A 22,377-nucleotide genomic window follows, 5' to 3' on the forward strand; every position below is an offset into this window, starting at 1 on the left:
TGTGTGTTGAGAATGGTGACCTGCATCTGTAATCCAGCATCCTGGGAAGTTGAGGCAGAAGGATTCAAACTTTGAGCCCAGCCTGGGCAAATTAAGGATCAACAAGACCTGCCTCAAAATAAAAAAATAAAAAAGGACTGGGATGCAACTCACTGTAAGTCTCTGGGTCGATCCTCAGTACCACCACCAGAACAAAATAAAACAAAATGTATGTGCCAGAGTGAGCAAATGATATGATCTAGATGTGTGTTTTTGAGATTAGTGTACACATCTATATTTCTGTGCAAGTGTGTGTGTGACACATCTGTGTGTCTATAGATGTGAGGGTATGTGAGACTATGTGTCTTAGTCCATTCAGACAGAGTAATTTATAGACTGCTTGCAGTTCTGGAAGCTGAGAAGCTGAGATTAAGGCTCCAGTGTACTCAGCACTGAGAGCCCTTTCCTTGTAGCTGGTGCCTTCTGTGTGTCCTCTCATGGTGGGAGGGCTGGATGGCTCCCTTAAGCCTCTTTTCATAGGGCCATTAATCCCATTCATGAGGGCAGAGTCCTCAGGACCTAATCACTTCCCAAAGGCCCCACCTCTTAATACGATTGCATTAGAGATTAGGATTCAACGTGCGACTTTGGGCAGGACTCAGACATTCAGACACGTGTGTGTGTGTGTGTGTGTGTGTGTGTGTGTGTGTGTGTGATTGTTTGGGTGTGTCTGTGTGTGAGTGAGTGGTTGTCACCCCAGCTGTTCTGTCCACCATCCTGTCCCTAAGTGGCACTTAAGTAGGCTGTTTTCCTAGAGTCAGGAGTGCCTTCGATTCAGCACAATGTTTTCTCTCCTTACTAAGCCGTGCTACCAGCTTAAATATGCCTAGTTGGGAGACAACTTGTTATGCTGTTGATATTCTGCTCCACTCTGATCCCAAATAAACTGATCACCCACTCACACTTAAGTGAGAAAACAGAAACTTAAAGAGGAAACATCCTGACTGGACCGGCTGACAGAGTGGTAAATTTGGGTGTAGAACAGAGAAGGGAGATAAATGACACGCAGATGGCTTATAATACCCAGCGTGAGTTTGGTGTCCCCAAGTGAGGTACTGCCTAAGGTGATTTACCTTCACTAGCTCCCATGGTCTTTGTAACAACCCTAATAAAGTAGGTCTTGTTGTGGTAGCCATTACAGAGGTGACAACCTGGTGAGTTCAAATAAGGCCAGCAGGAAACAGCAGTGACTAGATTTGCACTGGATGTGTGGAGGTGAGGTGAGGTGAAGACAGAGTAGGTACAGGAAGATCCCGGCTCCAGACCTCTGAGACTGTTGAGTGTTTTTCTTTTTCAGTGCTGGAGTTTGAACTGCGGGCCTTAGCACGTATTAGGCAAGTGATCTACCACTAAGCTACACCCCCAGCCCTTGAGGTTTTTGTTGAGGGGAGGGTACTGGGGACTGCAGCCAGAACCTTTGCTCTGAATGAACCTCCCAGCTTTTTTTTTTTTTTTTTAAAAGCAGGTCTTGCTATATCTCTAAATTGCTCAGACTGCTCTCAAAGTTGTGATCCTCCTGCCTCAGGCTCCCGCGGCACTAGGATTGCAGGTTCACAACGCCACAGCAAGCTCAGACTTCTGTTTTTAGCCCCGAGTCTTACCCTTCAGCGTCTGTGCCTCTGTGCTTGAGTTCACAAATGCTCTAACCCTTTGCCATGAATAATTTCAGTATTTGTGTCCTTCTCCTATTTGCTCCCCCTCCTTTCCCCATTGTTCCCCTCCTCTTCTCTTAATATGACATATCTAGCCTCTCAACGCTGTGGTTAAAATGTTCTGACCTTTCAAGTGGGCATTTAACTGCTTTCCTAGAGCGCAGGCGCATATCCTGTGTAGTAGGGCCGCTGCAGGAGGAGCTGTCCTATCAGCACCACGGCCCCCGGACCGCCCACTCGGTGGCTGCCGCATGCGCATGCGCTTCAAGGGCACAGAGAGGCGCTGAGCCCAGATGCGGAACACGGGAGGGGACCGTCTTCCTTTTTCGCATCTGGCTCCGCAGATCGAAGCAAGCTGGCACTTAGGCTCTCACTATCTTCTGAGCTAGAGTAAAATATTTATAAGCCCAAAATGCTTGTTGGCTCTGGGATTTGTAGAGTATTAAGCCAGTATCCTGATGCGACCTGGGACTAGGAAGACTAGAGGCTGGAAAGATGGGAGTGGAAGGAGTCTGGAGTGCGGCCTGGGCTCAGGCTATAGGCGACAAGCACAGGCAAATATTTAGAAGGACATCCGAGGAGCTGGACTGGTCTGACCTTGGCTCTGCTATTTTCTAGCTGTATAATCATGAGCAAGTTCCTTAGCCTCTCTGTGCTTCAGTGTGGGCGCCTGTGAGTGGGAATAATGATAGCATGAGCTCATGGGACAATTGCCAGTGAATACAGGTGGAGCACTTAGCATGCTGCCCGGTGCACAGCCAGCAAATGCTACTAAAAAGAATTTGATTTAAAAATAAAGCACCAGGGTAGGGAGAAGTGAGCAGACAGTGGGGGTGGAGACTGAAAGATGAAGGGACCAGGGTAGACGTGCATGATGGGTGTGGCCTGTGCCCCTGCCACGCTGTGGACTGTCACCCTTGCTGAGGAAGCCACCAGCCTCTTGATTCCCCTGCCATTCACCAGTCCTGGGCAAGGTATCCAAATCTAGCTTCTTCCCATCTGGGAGGAGGGTCTGCCAATCTTCATTTCTGCCAGTTCCTCAGCACCAGTTCATGGGTCCATCACCGTGCTGAGTGCCTCACTTGTATGTTCTCATTTAATCTTCAAAATCCCATGACTCATTGTTGCAGATGAAGACTGGGTGGGGTAAATGCATCTTATATAAATGACCTTCTATTTCAAGGAAGGGTCCTTGAAAAAGAAGGTCGTTTGTCCCTGGTGGTAAAAGCAAAGGTATTTGTTGAACTCTTAGTACGCTGTAAGCACTTCTTAAAAATCTGTTTTACTTTTCAAAGTAATGCTGTAATGTAAGTCCTAGTCTTAGTCGCATTTTACAGACCAGAAGAAGAGGTTCTGGAATTTGCCTGACTGAGGTCACACCATCAGCAAATGACAGCCAAGCTGTGGACCCACAAGCTCTGGCTCCAGAGCAGACTCACTGACCAGTTCACCACACAGTCACATTGAAGATCAGCATCTATATTGTGGAGTTGATGGTTAGACTCATGGGCCTGGGGACCCTATCATCAAAGCTGCTTCTCCCCAGACTGCAAACTGTCAAGCACCAACCCTGGTGCCTCTTCCGTGAAGCCTGCCCAGGTCCCGTCTCATTGACAGATGGTGACATATGTATCTCCAGGGCACTTTATTTCGCCTCTTTTGATACGTACCGCACATGCTGCCTACTGCGCGTGTGTCTCTTCTCTACCAGATTGCTTGATCCTTGAGAGCAGAACCTGGGTGTCAGCCATAGTGCTTGCTGCAGCACCTGGTAGAGCACCTGGCATTCGGAGGGTGCAGCCAGGGTGTGTGGTTGTGGAACAAAAAGGGATCCTGCCACGAACCCTTTTGTAAATGGAATGCTGCTCGTAATGAAAATAGTAATTCCCTAATGTGACTTACTGAGGACAGGGATCACAAAAACTGAGGCCTTCCTTTTGTTAATTGAGGTTAAGTAAAATATCAGATCAGGGTGCTTAAAAGAACATATTTGTGAGTGAAGGTTCTGGTAGGTTCCGTCCACTACACACACACACACACACACACACACACACACACACAGCCCAAAGGCTCCTTGCTTCTCCTTGCAGCCCTACCCGCAACCTTCTTTGACCTCCCTCAAACACACTCAGAAGGTATCACAAAGGGTGATTGATACTGATGGCTGTGCTTTTTGTCTTGAGCATAGTCCTATCCAAAAGAGGCACAGTTTGTCCCTGCTTCTCTTGTCCTTCCTGTCTAACTCTGAGGTCTGAGAGAGGGACACCATTGTAGCTAGCCCTGCTCATCTCAGGAGGCCTAACATTTTTCTAGCATTACCTTAACCAGCCTGCTTGGGACCGGAGACAGGAAAGTGTGGGTGAGGCAGAAGAGATATGCCACAGCCACAGCATATGTTTGCATCCCAATGGAAATGACCTGGGCAGAAGCCTTAGCCTTGCTCTTTGGGCACACCATTGTCCATGGGTGTGAGGCTCAGAGGCCAGCAACCAATGTGCACTCTCTCCTCCTCCTCCTCCTCCTCCTCCTCCTCCTCCTCCTCCTCCCCAACCTCTTCACCCTCATGGTCAAGATCTGTAATCCAGAATATTTCTTCCCAGTCTACCCCAAACCCAGAAACTAGCACTTTCAACCTGTGGCCAGGTTGGATTGGACCCATCATCTCCCTCCCCTTCTTCATGCTGCCTATAGTATCCCCTGGGACTTTGCCCCTGGACTACCCTTGTGCTTAATACCACTCAAGGTAAACAGCATGAGAGGGACAGAAAAAATGGGTGAGATATGAGGACTGCTGGGGGGAATAAGAAAAGGAAAGGAGACCACCCTGACCCCAAAGCAGAATGTCTATGACTGATTTCCTTCTCCTCTGGTTTCTAACCTATAAATCAGATTCAGCCTCTCCACCCCCACTTCCACCTCCATCTCTATCTCTGGAAAGCCTGGAGCAGCTGCTGCGTGAGGAGAGTGTTCATCAAAGAAGCTAGAGATATGTGGGCTTAGGTTGCATGTACAGTGATGAGCAGGACCAAGAAGCAGATCCATCCGGGAGCCTCAGAGTCCTGCCTGGCTGCCCAGGAACCACACCCCTCTACCATTTCCTAGCCCTGCGTGTCTTGGGAAGGTCACTTAACTTCAATGTCATTTTCCTTACCTGTGAAACAGGGGTAATAGAATCTGCCTTTCTAATTGAGTATCTATGGGCTTCCCCAAGGCAAACAGGGAAAGCTCCTTGGTGACCCCTTTACTACAGGCTAGAATCACTCTCTGTCCAGCAAGCCCACCACCACCCTAAAGCTGGTCTAGGTCTCCCAGGTTCTACCAGGGACAGGGTTGCCACATTCCCAGGTACATTCTGCTCCCTGTCACCTGGAGAGAAAGAGAGTACAGGGTCCCAGGTGCAGTGGAGAGGGAGGGTGGGGCCTGTGACCTGTCATAGGAGTGTTTCACAGTCCTCTCCCCTTGGAGCTTGTGAAAAAATGATGAGGCAGTAAGAGCAGCAACTGCCTGTGCTCCATTAGCAAGCAAGGCAAAAGAGGCGAGCTTGGCCTTCAGACTCTCTGAGCTGGAAGGCTGGCCAGCCGCAGTCAGAGGACCGTGAGAAGTCTGAGCCAAGGCCAGCCACTGCAGAGCCAGGATCTAGGGTTGCATGGAGGACAAGGCAGGTGAGTTGGGCTTCCAGAGGTGGGGAGGGGGGACCTTGACAAAAGAAAAACAAACAAACAAAAAAACAAAAAACAAACCTGAGCCGGAAACCACTCCCAGGAGAAAATCAGGCAGTGGCAAAATGCAGTTCTGGATTCTGCTTTCAGACGGAGTTTCCAGAAGGGCAGTCTGGAGTGTCCAATTGAGTTTGGTCCCCACACTGGATTTGGTGGAGTTCAGGTGTCACGGCAGTAACAGAAATGGGCCACATAGCCTCTTGCCCATGAGGGGGTCAAACTTGGGAACTCTGTGAAGTCTGTGTGTGGATGCAGTGGGTCAGTGGTCTGAGACCCTTCCTGAAGGTCCGGGCTAACCTGCTGGCCAGTGTACAACCCAGCTGTACACTAGAGGCCAAGGGCAGCAGCTCAGCGGCACAGAACCCCCCCCCCCCCACCTCCCAGCGGGTACACACTTGTGCTCCTGCTCTGGCTTAGCACATACACTAGCTGACTGCTTTAAAAAGGTGTTTGTATAGAAAAGTGACAAAGTAAATCTACTCTGCTCTGCTGGAGAGGAGAATTCTGACTACATTCCCTCGGGCTCAAGCATAGTGTTCTTTTCTCATCTTAAAGACTCCAGTCTTCTCCTGTCTGCAGTTTCTAGATATTTTCCTGTCCTCATTTTGCACATGACATGAAGAAGTTAAATAATTTTTTCTAATTTTTGCAGCTGCAGGCACTACTGGCTTGACTCCCCTGAGAGCTGTTTTTTTTTTTTTTTTTTTTTTTTTTTTTTTTTTTTTTTTTGTGGAACCAGGGATTGAACTCAGGGCCTTGCGCTTGTCAGGGAAGCACTTATTCTACTGAGCCATCTCCCCGGCCCTGAGATATATTTATAAAAGAGGCAATCTTTGGCATGCTAGTGCCGAGACTGGGCAGATAGGGCGTCGTTCCAGTCTGTAGCCTAGTGAGTGATCAGAAACGGTATAAGATATAGATGGCGGGGAAACAAGTCAAGCTGTTCTTGGACATGAGATAGCCCATCTAATAATGTCGTCAAGTCATTTAATTTATGAATTAGAGGACAAGGGGAGGGGTCACAGCACTTGTCTTTCTTGTGGAACTCATTTTACCTATAGGCAGAGCATTACTATAAACCCGACTCTCACAGTTGCTCTGAGCTGTGGCTCTGTAAATCCATCAATGCTCTACTCTCTGCATTGACTTCTGAGGGTTTGGTCTGTAGCTGGTCCCAGAGCACAGAGTCAGAGGTCAGGGAAGGGCCAGCAGCAGCCAGCAGCCAGCCCGGGCTTTTGCTGACAGCTTCATCTATGGTGACACGAGGGCTCTCCGTGGTCTCAGGTGGACTGGCTATGCTTTGGTGGTTTTTCATGTCCCAGATGTCCTTTATCTCCATCTGCACCCCGTGACAGCTCAGCCCCATGAAAGGCCACTCTTTTGAGCATTTCCATTGTATGCAAATCCTTGCCCACATCTTTAATCATTTCTCTAGAATTAATTCTAGATCCAGTGTTGTTCCCCCAGCTGGGTATGAGGGCTCTCTCACTCTTAGCAATATTCTTAATCTCCTAAACAATAATAAAAATACCAGCAAACCAAAATTTATTTAATTTGCACATGTTAAATTTCTCTGGGAGTCTTATCTCTGTTATGTTGTGGTTAATTGTAGTTGTTATTTTGTGAATTTCTTGCTTACCTTTTGCCCTTTAGTCTAGGGAGCAACTGGCTACTATTGAGTTGATAGAGCCCCCTATAATAAAGGTATAAACTGTTTGCCTTTAATTCTTGTTGGAAGTATTTTTGAATTTTTTTTGATATGTTGAGCCTCTTGAAAAGGTGTTTGGTTTTGTTGGTCCATGCAGAAATTTTTATTTTTATATATTCCAAAGCTATCAGTATTTTCCTTCATGGTTTCTGTCTTTGATGCAGTACTTCCCATAACAGAGTTGTGTAAACATTCATGTATGTGTTCTACAAATTTTTATCCTTTCATCTATTACATTTAACTCTAACTATTCCAGAGCTGGTGACATATGTCTTTGTAAATACTGCAAATTCCCTTTGAAATGAGAATGATTACTTCATTAATTAATGTGACAGAGCAGGAAGCTAGTGGGGAGGGGGCTTGAGATCCTGGAGAGAGATGAGATAATTACTGAAGCAAGGTTTAGAAGAGAAAAGATCAGTGTTGTTGGCAGGAAGTGTGTAGAAGAAGCTGCCTCAGCCGAAGGTGGGACACTCAGTCTTGAGACTAGATGAGGGGTCAGGAGGTAACAGAGGTCTTTTGCCAAGATGGGAGGTACCAGTAGATAGGGAATGGGTAGAGAGGAAGACTGTGATCCAGGAGCCCAAATTCCCTGTGACTGTGGAGGTGGGGGCAGCAGGGGGGCAAGTGCCTCAAGGAGAGAGGGTTACTAGTTTAGGATTTGAGAGAGTTGTGACTAGTCCTTTTGGGTTTAAGGGCCTGGAGAAGAAGATTGTACTGTATGAGAGACGTGTCCTGGGGAGACCCGGAAGTTGATTGTGTGGCCTGGAGCAAGAGGAGAAAAACTGGAGGCATGAGGGAGTTTGTCTACCATGGACAGGACATTTGAGAGAGCAGGGCTGTGTCACTGATCAGTGGAAAAGAAGAGAGCCAAGGGAAGTCAAGTGAAGCACTGCAGTTTGTAGAGTGCATTTGAATGAGACCTGGAAAGAGCCTCCCTAAGGCCTTTAGAGCAGAAAGGTACAGGGCTTTGCTGACTCAGACAGGATGAGAATCCAGTAGTCCCAGCACCCTGCCTGGGTGCTTGCACTTTCCCACCAGCCCCAGCAGCATGGTTCCTTCTCTCACCCAGTTCTTCCTTCTTTTTGCAGGACAGTAGCCCGCTCTGGCGGCCACGCCATGAATGGGATGGCCAACGTGAATTCTGCCAGCCGCCCTCACTATGCCTCCTCCATCCCTGTGCCCCGAACCTCTTCCCAGACCAGGATTCCCACACCCGGTGCATCTCCCCAGCTGCGACCACGCCAGGCCGGCCTGGCCCTCAGCCCACAGCGATCGGCCTCCCCAAGGCTGGGCAAGGATGTGGGCTCTTCCAGAAACTCCTCGCCCAAGGCCTCCCGTGGGAGAGGCTCCCCAAGGGCTGCTGGGACAGTGAGGGAGTTGGCTGAGGGGGGTGAAGGCCTCTCCTCCCCCTGGAGCAGTCCCAGAGTAACCCCAAAAGCAAGCCCCTCCAGCCGGGCAGGGTCCAGGAGAGTTGGGGAGACACAAGGCACCCAGGGAAAGAAGAAGAAGACCCAGGAAGGGATTGCAATCTGCCAGACCCGTGGCAGGAGCCCACCCCAGACGAGTGTTCATGGAGAAACTCAAATACCAGGGGCTCCTGAAGGTCAAAAGCCTCCTAGCTGCCAAGGAAAAGATCAGAAAGATATAAACTATACACGTTCTTCAGAGTCTGCTGATGGAGCAGCTTCAGGGGCTTCCTCTCCAGCTTACAGCCCAGCACAGAGCAAGCACCCCTCTCCCACATCAGGGGCCATTAGCTTCTCCTCGGTCCATCAGCAGAGCCAGCCCATCACGGCCACTGTGGCCCCCTTCCGGTACAGGTAAGCTAAGGGGGGCAGCTAGGGAGGGCAGGAGGGAAGAATTCTGGCACTAAGGGGCAAGGCTGAAGGAGAGGGGCTTTGATGATGGACACCAAGGACTCCAGGGTGTGGAGAATAATGCTGGGCAGGAGGAGGCCTAGAGTTGGGGGGTTGGCAAGCTGAGCTGGGACTGAGAACCAAAAATGGAACCCTAACTAAACTCTGGTCTTTATGAACTGTGGGGATTCCACAGAAAACAGATTCATAAGGAGGGTATCCTTAATATGTCTGTCCTGCTTTCTGGAAAATGATGATAATATATTAGGTATTATGGTTGCTCAAACAGCTAGTGTGTTAGTCACATTCTTATTATCGGGACAAACCATGTGACATCCACAACTTAAAGAGGGGAGCATTACTTTGCTTCAGATTTCAAAGAGTTTAGTCTGTTGTTAGCTGGCTCCAAGGCAGAAAGGCATGATGGAAGGGCCTGGGAAAGGATATTTGTTCAACCTGTGGCATCCGGGAAGCAGAGAGAAGCAAGGAGCCAAGGACAAGCCTGAAGTGACACTCCTTCTCTAACAGGATGCCACCTCCTAACACATGCACCTATGAACTCATCAGTGGGGTCAGTCCACTGATGAGAATTGTGCTCCTGTGATCCGTCGCCTTCCAAAAGCCCCACTACTGAACACTTGAGACTTTTCCAGAACATTCTAGATCTAAATCATAGCAGCTAGACACAAGGTAGGAGGGTAAGTAGGTAGACCCATCTTGCTTCATTCATATTGTATGTTTGCCACCACTGTGTGTAAGACAAACTGCACGGTCCTGGACACTGTGCTTTCACTTTATGGTGAATAAAATCCCATTTCACAGTGTTGTTTCCATAATACTTCATGTCTCTCTCTCTCTCTCGCACACATTTCTTTGTCACCCACTTATTATATTGGCTTGTACGTATCTGTTGCTGTGTGTGACATGTCAGCAGTCAGTGATAGTGTTAAGTAGCCACGTGGGCACTGCTGTCATGGGCAGTGGCAGTGCCTGACCAGTATTCACAACAATGTAGTCCTTCTTGCTAGTTTATTTCAGATGTGACAATTTTAGGAGCAGAGAAAAAACACTTGGCCAGCTGTGCTTTTTAAATTAAAATTTAACTCTTTACTAAAATGACTACATTAAGTAGCATCTACTTACTCCTAATTACTAATATTTTACTTACTAATTTTAATTACTAATTTTATACAGCTAAGGCAGACTCAGATGCATGTTAAGTACCTTCCTGCATGAACTAGTTTCCTGATTCTTTCCTATGCCCATGCCAGGAGAAGATCTCATTTATATTGTGGGTATAGAAAAGCCTGCACATTTGCTTCCTAGACACTGGGAACTCTGAGGCATCAGAGCAGCTGGATGTGTGAGGAGACTCTGTAGGGGCTTCAGCCTTCCCTGGCAGCCAACTCTCTGTGTCTTGACCTCTGGACAATCCAGTGTGACCTTATATTATAGTAATAAATATTTAGGGTCCATGAGAAACAAGTGACTAGTCCCACCATATCCTGCTGTGTTCAGGCCTCCTTCAGCATGCTACTTTTCATTTAGGAGCACCACATCGTAAAAGGACAGCAATACCAAGACACATTTAGGGAAAGATTGACAGGCTACTAAAGAGTCCCCAAAAAAGGCATTGTAAAAATGATTAAAGGAGCTAAAGATATTTGCTTTGGAAGAAGAAGGCTTAGAAGGACCTGAGAGCTGTTCTCAAATATTTTAAAAACTGTCATGTTGTGAGATGAATTAAATTTATTTGGTGCAGCTCCAAAGAGCTGACTCAGCATCATGGTGGTTAGAAGTTAGTTTGAGGCAGATTTGAGGCTCGATAGAACTTTCCAGCAACTCAAGAGGGCTGTAAATTGAGTGTCAGGCAGTGAATTCCCCATCACTGCAGGGATTCCAGCAGCTTCCTTGGCCAAAGGGAGTTCTTATCCAATGATCCCTTGTTCTCTCATCACCCCTTCTGGTGGACTGTGCTGACCACAAAGTGTACTGACGTCCTTTTCCAAAAGGGCCAATTCACTCTGTGCCTCGTGACTTTTTCAACTTAGATTCCTAAAGCTGCTGAGAGAACTCAAGAAGCAAAAGTGCAGGGCGGACCTTCTTCTTGTGGTTTTGGGGATGGATGGAGCCCAGGCCCTCTCACCTCCTAGGCAAATGCCCTGACAGTAAGCTACAGCCCCTCCTGACCTTCCTCTCAGTGTCCTTTCTCCAGTTGGCTAAGGGTTTTCCTTGTGACTCTTGGACTTTCTTCTCCTACCTGCTATGCTTTGATTTGAATTCATTCCTTGGGGGAAAGTATCTAGGCATTAAACTGTTTAAGAGTTTATACTTCCCACTGTAGAAGTCCCTTGATATATTTAGATCCTGACATTTTCCAGGGGAGGTCAGAGTACTTTCTCTGAATATTTCAATGTAGTTTAAATGAAACCATACCTCATTCATTCAACATTTATTGCATCTTTGCATTTTAAACAGAAGTAGAAACATGTCACATCACCCCAAAAGGGATTTTTCTTTGCCACCCCACTGCCTAGAACCTGCTGCTTTCACATCCTGGATTAGGGCTGTGAGACCAAGCAAGGGTAAGAGTAGCACTAAGGAAACCCCATAACACTTTAGGCAGGTGGCAGGGACCCAGCGCACCCTGCAGGGCCAAGAGCTTCTGCCTTGGGCAGTTCTGCCAAGAGCCTGGCTGGGCCACACTTCCAAGCTTCATAGCCAGAGAGGTGCCATCTGCTCCCTAGAATCTGCAGACAGCCTGTTTTCGTGGAAATCTGCTCCCACTTCCAGCACCTTGGCTGCTGCACAGCCCTAGGTGGATGCAAAAGTAGAGGTTCCAGGGCTCGCTGCATCACCTCCATCCTGGTTGCTCTTGACCTGCTTCTCTAGAGAAGAAATCCACCAGCCCCCTTTTGCCCTTCTCCATCCTCCCAGCCATCTCTTCAACAGGACTTGGGTACTTTTCTTCTAGTGAAGTCAGCCTGTTTTCGTGGAAATCTGCTCCCACCTCCAGCACCTTGGCTGCTGCACAGCCCTAGGTGGATGCAAAAGTGGTCTCTGCCATCTGCCACCTCCTCTGGATGCCCCAGCTCTCTGGCCAGGAGAAGATGCAGTGCCCCATGGACTGCCCTCTGGATCCTCGTCTTTTCCCCTTCCTCACTCCCCTCCATGTTCCTGGAGAAGTGCCCTGGAAGCTGTTCCAGAGCCCTCGCTCTTTCTACCTGCCCCAACAGTCACTCCTTCCTTTACTAAGCAAACCTTGAGTTGGACTTAATTTAGGAAATTCTGGTTAATAGTTTCAGGAGTGTAGGATTATTAGTGTCACCATTGTGGTTTTCTTCCCCCTGGTTCAGCTTCCACTTAACTTTGTAGCATAGGTAGCACTGTCCTTTCAGGGTGATAAGTAGGCAGACATGGAGGGCTGGTATATTTGGGGAGGTGGAGGTAGGCATGGATTCTTTTTGGGGGGGAGTACCAGTGATTAAACTCTGGACCTTGTGCCTATTTTTGATGCTGATTATACCTGTTCTTGGCAAGACACTGTTCCTAGCTCTGTATGAAGACAGTGTTATTCAGTGAAGCTTTTGATGAATTACATAGAATTTCCTCTCCCCAGTGGAATTTCTATTACTTTTTCACCAGTATGTTGCATTTCTTGGTTCAAAAGCCAGACTCCATGCTAACTGGCAAATCAGCCAACTCTGGCTTTTCTCTGTCCCCTTGGCGTTGTACCTGGGAAGAGTGTTCCTATCATACCAAGCACCCCTGGAGGCCAGGACTAGGTCATTGCTTTCTTGAGTTCCTTCCACCCTACCCCATTCCCCACCCCAGGACCTGCAGAGCTAGGAGAGCCCAACACTGCTTGAGTGGCTTAAAGCCTAGAAGGGGCCACAGGCACCTCCCACAACCCCAGATGTCAGACTGACTTGAGCCCTGGAGGTCATCCCTTTGTCCTGTGATGGAAACCAGGCCCTGAGTGGCAAAGAGATTTGCCGCCAGTTACACAGGGAGCATCCAGCAGAGCTAGGCCCAAGTGGTAGCGGTCCAGGTATGGCAAGAAGTACAAGCCTGAGAGTGAGAAAGACACATCCTGGCAGCACTGGAGACTAGGCCCAGCCTGTCAGTTTCCCCTCCTGCCTGCACAGTGCTCCCCTCCCCCTCCTGCCAAGCTGCCAAAGGATCCATTTAGCTGGCGACAGCGGGCGGATGGGTGGGCGGGCCAGCTGCAAGAGCCCAGGGTAATTGCCTATAATGAAAGCTCCCATGGCCTTTGTTCCTGGGAGCCAGGGTAGAGTTGAGGTTGTGCTCAGAGGTCTGTGTGCACTTGGGAGTGGGTGTCCGGAGACCTCACCCTTCCTTCTTGCTGCCACAACTGGCCAGGGTGGGCCTGCTTTCCCAGGAGTTGCAGTGACCCAGGCTGATCCTGTTACTCCTTTCCTGACCTCCTGCTACCTGGCCAGTGCCCACTGTCCTGCAAATGGGTACAACACCAACAGATAGCCAACATTAGCAGAGGGCACCTGCAGGGGAAAGTCGGGCTTGAGGAGTTTCTTAGCACATGAAGGGGCTCTGAGGCCATGAATGATCACTCCTTCTCGGCCCACAGGTTGCAGACAGACCCGGAGCCTGGCCCCATCCCTCGGAGCAGCTGGGCTGTTGATGGCTACTCCAGTCCCCCAAGCAGGACAGAGGACAGCTTCTGCAGTGTGGGTAAGTCCCTTCCTAGTGTCACCCTGTGCTGCAACATATCCCCTGGTCACTTATATAGTTCACACCCTCAGGGACCTGCTAGTGGCCACACACAGTAATGTTACTTCTGCACAGAGACAGTGCTTGTTCGAGGTGCTTTCTCAGGTGCCAGCGTCTATGAAAATGAATGAGGAGTGAATAAGTGAGGGCCTTTGTGCCTTAGATCGGGTCCTACCTTGGTTAGATGCCAAATGCCTGGCAGAATTTAGGGGCGTGTCTTGATTTTTCTCAAAACATGAAAAAAGTGCCCAGAGGATGCTCTGATGCATAGCAGAGGTACATAAGACTGCACACTGCAAGGACCCAGCGCTGCCCTGTAGTTCCCAGGCCTGGGGAATCTTGCCCCTTGCTTAGAGCCTAGTAGTGGCCACAGACACCTCCTACAACCCCAGATGTCAGACTGACCTGAGCCCTGGAGATCATCCCTTTGCCCTGTGATGGAAACTAGGCCCTGAGTGGCAAAGAGATTTGCTGCCAGTTGCACAGGGAGCTTCCAGTGTAATGACTGGCTCTTGGAAAACCTAATATTGTGCAAGCACATTGTGGTGCCCTCGTCTGGTGGATGAGGCTGGGGCAGAAAGCACAGACTGACTCTGCCCAAATATGGCACCAATGGCATGTCATTCCTTCCTTCTCTATGCCATGCTAGACAGATGGTCCAGTGTCACCTTGGTTTATGAGCTGATCCTTTTCAGACCTCTCTGAAAGGTCAACGGCAGTGGCTCTAGGTCCACTGCGACTGTTCCGGCAGCAAAAACACACTCACTGCTCCGTGGCAAGCTTTGCGGACAAAGGTCCTGGCATAACAATGGGGCATTCAAAGAGTGAGCCATCGCCTCTGAGACAGAAGGGCACTGCAAGAGGACCAGGGCATGGAGAGAGACACAAGGAAGCCAAATTTCACTGGCACTGACAAACCATCAGAATTAGAATGTGGTAACCAGGAAACTATGTGGAGCTCTATTTTTACATTTGCAGTTTTCTTAGTGTAATGGCTTCCTTATGTGTGTGCCACATTGTTAGAGTTTAATGATCTCCATCCACCTACCCAGGCCCCCAATCCTAATTGTTATCCCATGAGCTGGTGAGAGGACTTTTGCTTTTAGCATCTGCTGCAGACTGGCACAGGGACTCTCTGGGGCTTCTCAGCCACAAGCCCACCCTCATCAGCCACAAGCGAGAGTGTCTGGTAGATCATTGGGTGGGTGTTTTGGGGGCAGAGGCTTCGGAGGTGTGCCTCCCACTGAACTTTGAGGAGCACCGGTTTCCTCCATAGTGCCTGGGGAAAGAGAGTGGGGTTCAGAGTGCTGCCTCTGCTCTGGTGCTTGCTGGTTGTCATGGTAATCCATCTTTGCTGAGCATACAGTGAGCTCTTTGATGAGTTGGATGGAGAGAAGATTTAGGATTTGCTTTCCTTACGGGAAGCTCACAGTCTTCTGAGCTTGAAGAAAGCAGAAAGAAAAAAGGAGACAACGGAGGGTTCCGTTTTATGTCTTGTTCTCCCACCCCCACCGGCAGCCGTGACATGACTTACTTATTCATGTATTCTTCTATCCAACCCCAAGGCTGTCCACATCCTTGTACAAAACACTGTGCTAACACCGAAGCAAAAGATGCATAAGAATTTGACCTGCTTTCATGAAGTTCACGGTCTGGGGATCTGTTCCAGGGAGACTTATCCAGACAATTTGTTGGCCCACCAAAAGCCCCACCCCCAGTGACCTTCCCTTACGGGGTGACAGGCAGCCAGGCAGCCCTACCTCCTTCATCAGGTCCTCAGCACAAGAGGGGCACTGGGCATGTTCTTGTGCAAGGAGAATTAGGTGCCGTGGAGAGGGGCATGAAATTATACCACTTTCAGAACCCAGTGGTTTCATGTACTGATCACGTTATTTCAATTCCAATCTCTAGACCTCAGTGGGTAGCAATACCTTTCTTGAGGATAATCTATTCCCCCTCCAGTCTGTGAACTGTTTGGCAAATGAGTGAGACAGGTGAGTACAGGATCGAGAGTAGGCAGCTGAGGAGCTCGCCCGCCCTCTGGGAGCCTGCATTTGCTCTACCAGCTGAGGATGAGCAACTAGTCTGCCTTGGCCCTCTTCCCAGTATGGTTGCCTCCAGCCTCCAGCCTCTCTGCAGTAGACCTCGGGGGCAGGAGAAAGCCTAAGAGATTTCTCCATCTTGTACCACTGCCTGGACATTGGCACTAGAGTCTAAATAAGGCCTTACAATCTTTATGTGGCAAGAAGAGGATTTCCTATGCAGATATGCCTCCAAGCTGGTGTGATGGTGGCCTTCACATGTCCCCAAAAGGCTGTCTGTACTCAGCTGCTCCTGCTTCTGTACTCAGGGAAGCATGGAAGAATCCAGCCCACAGGTGTTTGCATGTGTGTCCGACCCTCCCGCGCCCACCTGGCTCTGCCTAAGAGCTGGGTGCTCACCCATATGCTCACACTCAGTGCCAGGCCATACACAGGCCACCATCAGATCTTCATTTGGACAGGCAAGGGAAGCCAGGACTGATGCTGCCACATGCCCACATGTGCGAAGCTGTGTGCAGGAGGCCCCAGGAAGGTTAGCCCGAGGTTTACACAGATTCCTTAATTATTTCCGCTTTGTGGCATGTTGAAATGAGTGCTAAGTGGACACATAATGAAGGGATCTGTTCTCATCATAGCATGTTTCACTGGGGAACAAACCAGAGCCTCCTCCCTGTCTGCTTCTCCCATGACAGCTGATATATATAGAGTGGGAGGGGCAGTGTGGAGTTTGGCCTTGTGCTGGGGCTGTTTTACTTTTCTTCCTTTTTCTTTTCCCTTTAAGCCACAGTTAAGCTGCTCATATCTTAAGGATTTGGGAGCAGGGATAGAGTCCTCTTTCCAAGAAAGCTTGCACACCGGGTATGTCCTCCTGCCTGGGCAGAGTACAGTACAGGTATCTGTACCATCTGGGAGAGGAGTTTTTCTGGCTTTCTAGAGAGGGTGCAACTCAGAGAGATACAAGCAGATTATCAAAGAACACAATAAGCCAAAGCTCTGATGAATCTTACAGGTCACCAGGGTGGCCTCATTTTCCATGGAGAGAGATGAGGAGAAATGACATGCTTAAGAGCAAAGGTGGGTTAGCAGGTGAACCGAAATCAGAACTGCTGCCGGCAGGCTCCCTAAACGCTAAACTAAGCAAACAACAGTGATGACTACTAGCTACTGAACACCTGGTCTAGGCGGGGTCCGTGGCTGTGTGTGCTCTACCCCTGGTGAGCACTGCTCATGCAATGGAAGTTGGTCATATGTGGGAGGGCAGGACTAGGTAGAGTAACAGGGCTGCATTGTTACTCTCTCGTGAATGAGGAAACTGAGACTCAGAGAAAACCTGCGTGGAGACACAGAGCTGGGGCAGCACTAGATCTGAGGCTGGCTCATCTGAAGGTCATGCCTTCTCCTTCTACTGCCCTGCCTTCCCATCTGCCACCAGCAGTCGCCCTTGGACAGCTTGTGTGCTGTCCAGGTTCAATTTAGTCTCCCTAAAGCCCTGCCAAGTGGCGGGGAAGGAAATGGGGTCAGTGAGCCACAGTCCCTGCTGGTGTCTCCCTTAACCTGTGCCGGCCCCAAGATGTCACTGGCATCTCTCACCCCAGTCCTGTGTTATTTCATGTTTGTAGGACTGTATTGGTGTCTCGGTGTACCCTGGGAAGAATGGCGGCAGGAATGAGGAAAAGATAGATAAGAAGACAAGAGCTGGGTCAGGTGGTGCCAGGTGCCTGATTAGCAAAAGAGCCCCAGAACAATAGTGGGGATGTTTATTTATACCTTTGCAGAGTTCGTATCACATGACACAAGGTTGCCTAGTGACTAATAGCTGACACTGACCAGGCAGAACTGAGGTAGCTTGACTGTTTAGTCACTGAGGCCTAGTCCTGCCCTCCCACGTATGACCAATTTCCAGCTTCAGTGGCTCCCAACACATGTTGAGTTCATACTACTGAGTTCCTTCCCCTCCCGGGACATTGGAGCTGAGATAAGCTGAGGTCTCAGCCATCCGTGGAGAGAGGACATGCAGACAATTGACTAGAAAACAGGCCAAGCTCAGGTGTGGGTGCTGCCAGCCATGTTTTTCAGGGCACTGGTGGACCAATGCCAGGGTGGGGCAGAGGAACCTTGGCAGGGTGGGAGTCTATGGGTGCCCCTTTGGATAAGTAAAGCAGCCTATGGGTCCTAGTGGGCTCTCAGGAGTTGGACTGCGAAGTGACAATAATGGTCTTAGCAGCTGATGCTTGTCACAGCTTCTATGAGCCAGGCATTGCCATAGTACATTTAATCCTCCCAACAACTGCTCGAGTCTGGAACTTCACCCCCTAGTTTGTGTCAGACCTTTCCCACTGTGCAGCTGTGGACAATAATTTAATCTCTCCTGCCTCTGTATCCTTGGTTGTGAATGGAGATGTTGAGGGTATCCTCCCTCGAGGACTTTGTGAAGAAAAATTAAATGCATCAATACAGGTACAATGCCTGAAGACAGCCTGGAACATAGTAATAACACATGTTCAGTATTGTTTGTCATCGAGGAAAGTGCTATTATTTTCTTATTCACTTTGCAGGTGAGTAAACTGTGGCACCCAGCTGGGACTTGCACCCACGCAGCCAGGTTTTAGACATCAGATCCTTAGCCATCTATGCCATGACCTGGTGGGTGGGTGCGTGGGTGGGGTCTCAGGTCCAGGAGGTGCAGGAGGCTTCTGAGGGTCATAGCAGAGCCAAGTTCTAGGAGGAGCTGGGGAGGAAGAGGCCAGAGAAGTGAGGTCATCTGAGGTATCCTGTTGGAGGGGCTTGAAAATAGAAACTGGAGGGATCTGGATTCTGTTGCTTGGGAGAAGGGAGAGAGAGAGAGAGAGAAGGCTGAGTGACTTCTCATGACAGCTTTTGGCTGGGGATGGGATTTATCTCCAGGCAATGACTCGAATCCAGTTAGAGCCATTTCAATGGCTCATCCAGAATAACAGAAGCTGGACAGCCTGGAGCCCCACTTCCCATTGTTACCCTGGGCGCAGGCCCTCCCAGACCACTCCCACTCTAGAAGGCATGTGAATGTTCTCTCTGCAGTTTACAACTATGAGTGCTCAAGATACAATATATGGACTTGGCAAGGCCTAGCTTCCCTGTTTGCTGCTGCACTGAGAAAACCAGGCACTCTGCATTGCCTAACCCAGAGGGAATTTACGGTCATTTGCCAATTTTTAATTAAGCATATACTATGTGCCAGATGCTATGCTGGAAGCTTGAGATACACGCATGGACAAAACTGTGCAGTTGATGGTGAATCCTGTGCAGTGTACAGCCTGTGCAGCTGTACATGATCTGTGTCGTGGCTCTGAAGAAGCCCCAACCCTGGGAACATGGTCTCCCACCCTAGAGAGCAGAAGCAGAGCTCTAGCCTTATGACACTCTGAGAAGACAAGGCAGTGTGGGAAGCACTCCTGTTCACCCTGAGTCCTTTATGGAAAAGATGAGTAGATGGGGAAGATGCTAAACATCTCTGTGAGGTTTTCCTAGAGAATTCTCCTCTGCACACAATGTCTGCCCCCCTCTGGGTGGCCTCCTTCTGGGAGACAGAGTTCATCTGTCTAACCTGAGACCAACTGCTTCAGTTCTTCCCAAGCCGTGTGTTCAGTTCTCATTGTGGATGCCATGGAGGGGGCCTCTGAGAGGTGGCCTGGTGACCGGGCGTCTCCCCAGCGCAGGATTGCTCCACCCTACTCCGGGAGCATGCAGGCCCTTTCTTTAAGACTAGTGGAGAACCCTGTCCTCGAGGGCATCCCTGAAGCTCATGGCCTCTGTCTGGGAAGACAGAGACCTGCAGGGCTTTGTGTCAAGGTGCTGGCTCCAAAAACAGACTTATGCAGGCTATAGTCCTTCCTCCAGCACCATTGATAGGTGGAAACCAGAACAAATCATCCCATGCTTGCCTACCCCCTTGGTGAGATATACCCCCTCCACCCCGCTTACCTAGGAGCAGCTCTGGAGGAGGCAGTTACAGAGTGATGTGACTAAGTGCTAAGAACTCCCCAAGCTACAGTCTTTCTTCACCCAAGTCCTTTAAAGGGGCAGAAAGAATCCAAACCCTGCCTCCCAGTGTGTGGTTCCTGGAGTGGGGCAAGCAGGCCAGCAGGGGGAGCCAAGGAGAACTGAAGGTCAGCTGGGGCATCCCGGAGCAGGCAAGGCCCAAGGTGGGGAGAACAAGAATTGCCTGGTCATCCCTTCCTGCAAGGAAGTCACCCCACCTGTGCGGAGGCCAGGGGAGGGAAATGAGGATGCCCTTGGTGTGAGTGATGGAGGTCAGAGAGCTAAGAGAACTTCCGGGCAAGGGGAGCGCTGAGCCCTAGTGGAAGGGGAGGGAGAGCAGCTCCGGTCCACATCCAGACCAGCCAGAGGCCAGAGCTGAGTCTGTGAGCTCACCACATCCTTCCTGCCAGAGAAGCAGGGTTTGCAGTGAGTACAGAGGTAGCAAGTTCTCCGTGATGAAAGCAGTCCCTGGGAAGGCAAGGTTCTCCTGGCGCTGAAACTCCCGCCCACCACACCAATGCGTATTCTTAGCATGTACAGAGCCATTTTTATATGCCAAGTAATTGCCAGCGATTATTCTATTAAAACTCATTGAAATATGAAGCCATGGTATTCTTCTGTTAAGTTTAATGCCTCATTGAAAAACCTAACAAAAACTAATAAAACACAGAGGTTCCAATGGAACAAATGAGTGCAGTCACCAAATGGGAGTAGCTTCTCTCCAGGGCAGGGACAAGATCAGGTTGCTCCAATGCAGTGGTCCCGGCTGCTCCTAGTCAAGGCAGGTAAATTTCATCCATACTCTTGCAGTTGTCCTTAAATTTTTGGAGCCAAGAGCCTATGTAACAACTTGCTTGACAGGATAATATATCTCCAGAGGTGAATGGCCGTCTTCCCCATACCTGGCTCATATCTGATGGCTGGTTCTATGGGCCTCCAGAATCCAGGCTGTGAACACAGATTAAGGAGTTCAATTCTGCAGTAGGATGTCATCACTGCGTCAGCAAGATAACCTTGGCATTGGGCCTGTGTTCTTCCTCAGTTTTAGGGTTTACTTAGTCCAAAGTGAGGCAATAGGATTTATTACCAATGGATCAGTGCTGTCCTGAGGGAGAACATTGAGTGAAGTTATCTTGGCGGTCCCACTTAGCTTTGTGATTCAGTGATGTTGAAACAACTGCATGGTTGAGTCATTTTGACTGTAGGTTTACCCATCCCAAAGGCTATACACTCACATGAGCCCCTGTGTGTCTCCATCCAACACTTGGGCGCAGTGACAAGCACTCACTTTACTCACTTTTTCCTTCGCCTGACTGGAGTCATCCTCAAAGACCTGCAAGGCACCATCACAATGCATTGGGGTTGGTCTTGTCCAAAGGTGATGTACCTGGGTAGTACAGAGCTCATCTGAAGCCCAGTGTGCAACTGCCGCCCCAGCTGTGTATATGGGACAGTCAGTTGTCATGGTAACATTCAGGACAAGCACATGTGGGAAACATCTGGATTTCTTTCTTTGGGCTTTTTATTGGCCTGTGAAGTAGGGGCATATCGTGTTTAAATGGGTACAGTTTTAGAAGGAGTGCCCTAGATGAGGTATTTTCTTTCTGCTTTTCCCTGCTGGAGGTCCAAGAGCAGAGGGAGTAGAGGCCTTCCACCCTTCTTTCCCCACTAACTTCTCACATGACCAGCTGAAGTGTAGCAAATGTGAGCACTTTATTAATCCCACAGAAAGAGAACCCAAGACTAACTCCTAAGACTTGTGATTAAGGAGGACCTCAGGAGATCCTCACCTTGTCCACTGAAAGTGAACAGGACTCCAGGACAGATGTCATAGGGTTGAGACACTGCTCATGTGTTGCCATAGATACCAAGGACCACCCTGCATCCCACCCTCAACCCCAGGACTTGGGACCAGACCTAAATTGACTACAGGCTGATCTGTAGACCCATGCTGACCTCGGGCTGCAGGTAGCCGCAACAGGACAGGTAGAGAGGCAGGACTGACATTTTCATCTCCACTCCCTCTTCAGGACCTAGAGGACTTTCAGGACTTTCCTTCCATGAAGGCCTACACTTCTTGGTCCCACATTTTCAAGCAGGTCCCTGGAAACAGCTGCATTTGATAGCCTGAAGTTATAGGGAGGTATGGTACCTAACACCTGGAATTCAAACTCTAATTCCACCAACAGCTTCCTCTATGATTATGAGCAAGTGTATGAGCAAGAGCACTGGTCAGGGAAGTCTCCCTAGGAGTAGGCAGAATGTGACCATGTGGCTCCTGAATATAACCAGTGAGAAGAAAAAGTAAAGAGCAGTGTGGGATGGGGCAACCAAAGAGGTATTCCTTGTGGGATGAGGGTGGCTGAAGTTGGCTTTAAAAAGCACAGTGGAATTCATACAAAGGAAGGTATTAGGAGAGGCAAGGAACCGCAAAAGTGTGGGATGGGGTGAGGCCTGGGCCATGGCAGGTAGGAGAGCAAGGAGAATAGGAAGCCAGAGGGTGAAGGGCTCAAGTACTGCGTGTTGTTCGGCACTGGCATCAGTGGCAGCCAGATAGCAGAGGGTAGGGACTGTTTGTCCTGTGAGGTA

General features: G+C 49.4%; 1 protein-coding gene across 2 annotated transcripts in view; it reads left to right on the top strand.

Annotated features, from left to right (window-relative positions):
• Positions 1-22,377, top strand: part of Nav1 (neuron navigator 1) — a 260,493-nt gene that overhangs the window by 63,437 nt on the left and 174,679 nt on the right. For both annotated transcript variants that reach the window (XM_023707932.1, XM_023707940.1), the window contains exons 2-3: positions 8,210-8,941; positions 13,587-13,690. In XM_023707932.1, coding sequence (XP_023563700.1) covers positions 8,238-8,941; positions 13,587-13,690 — 808 coding nt within the window. In that variant the 5' untranslated portion in view covers positions 8,210-8,237. The remainder of the gene's footprint in view (positions 1-8,209; positions 8,942-13,586; positions 13,691-22,377) is intronic.

This window comes from Octodon degus, unplaced genomic scaffold (assembly GCF_000260255.1).
Source record: "Octodon degus isolate 3935 unplaced genomic scaffold, OctDeg1.0 scaffold00009, whole genome shotgun sequence".
Taxonomy (NCBI): Eukaryota; Metazoa; Chordata; class Mammalia; order Rodentia; family Octodontidae; genus Octodon; species Octodon degus.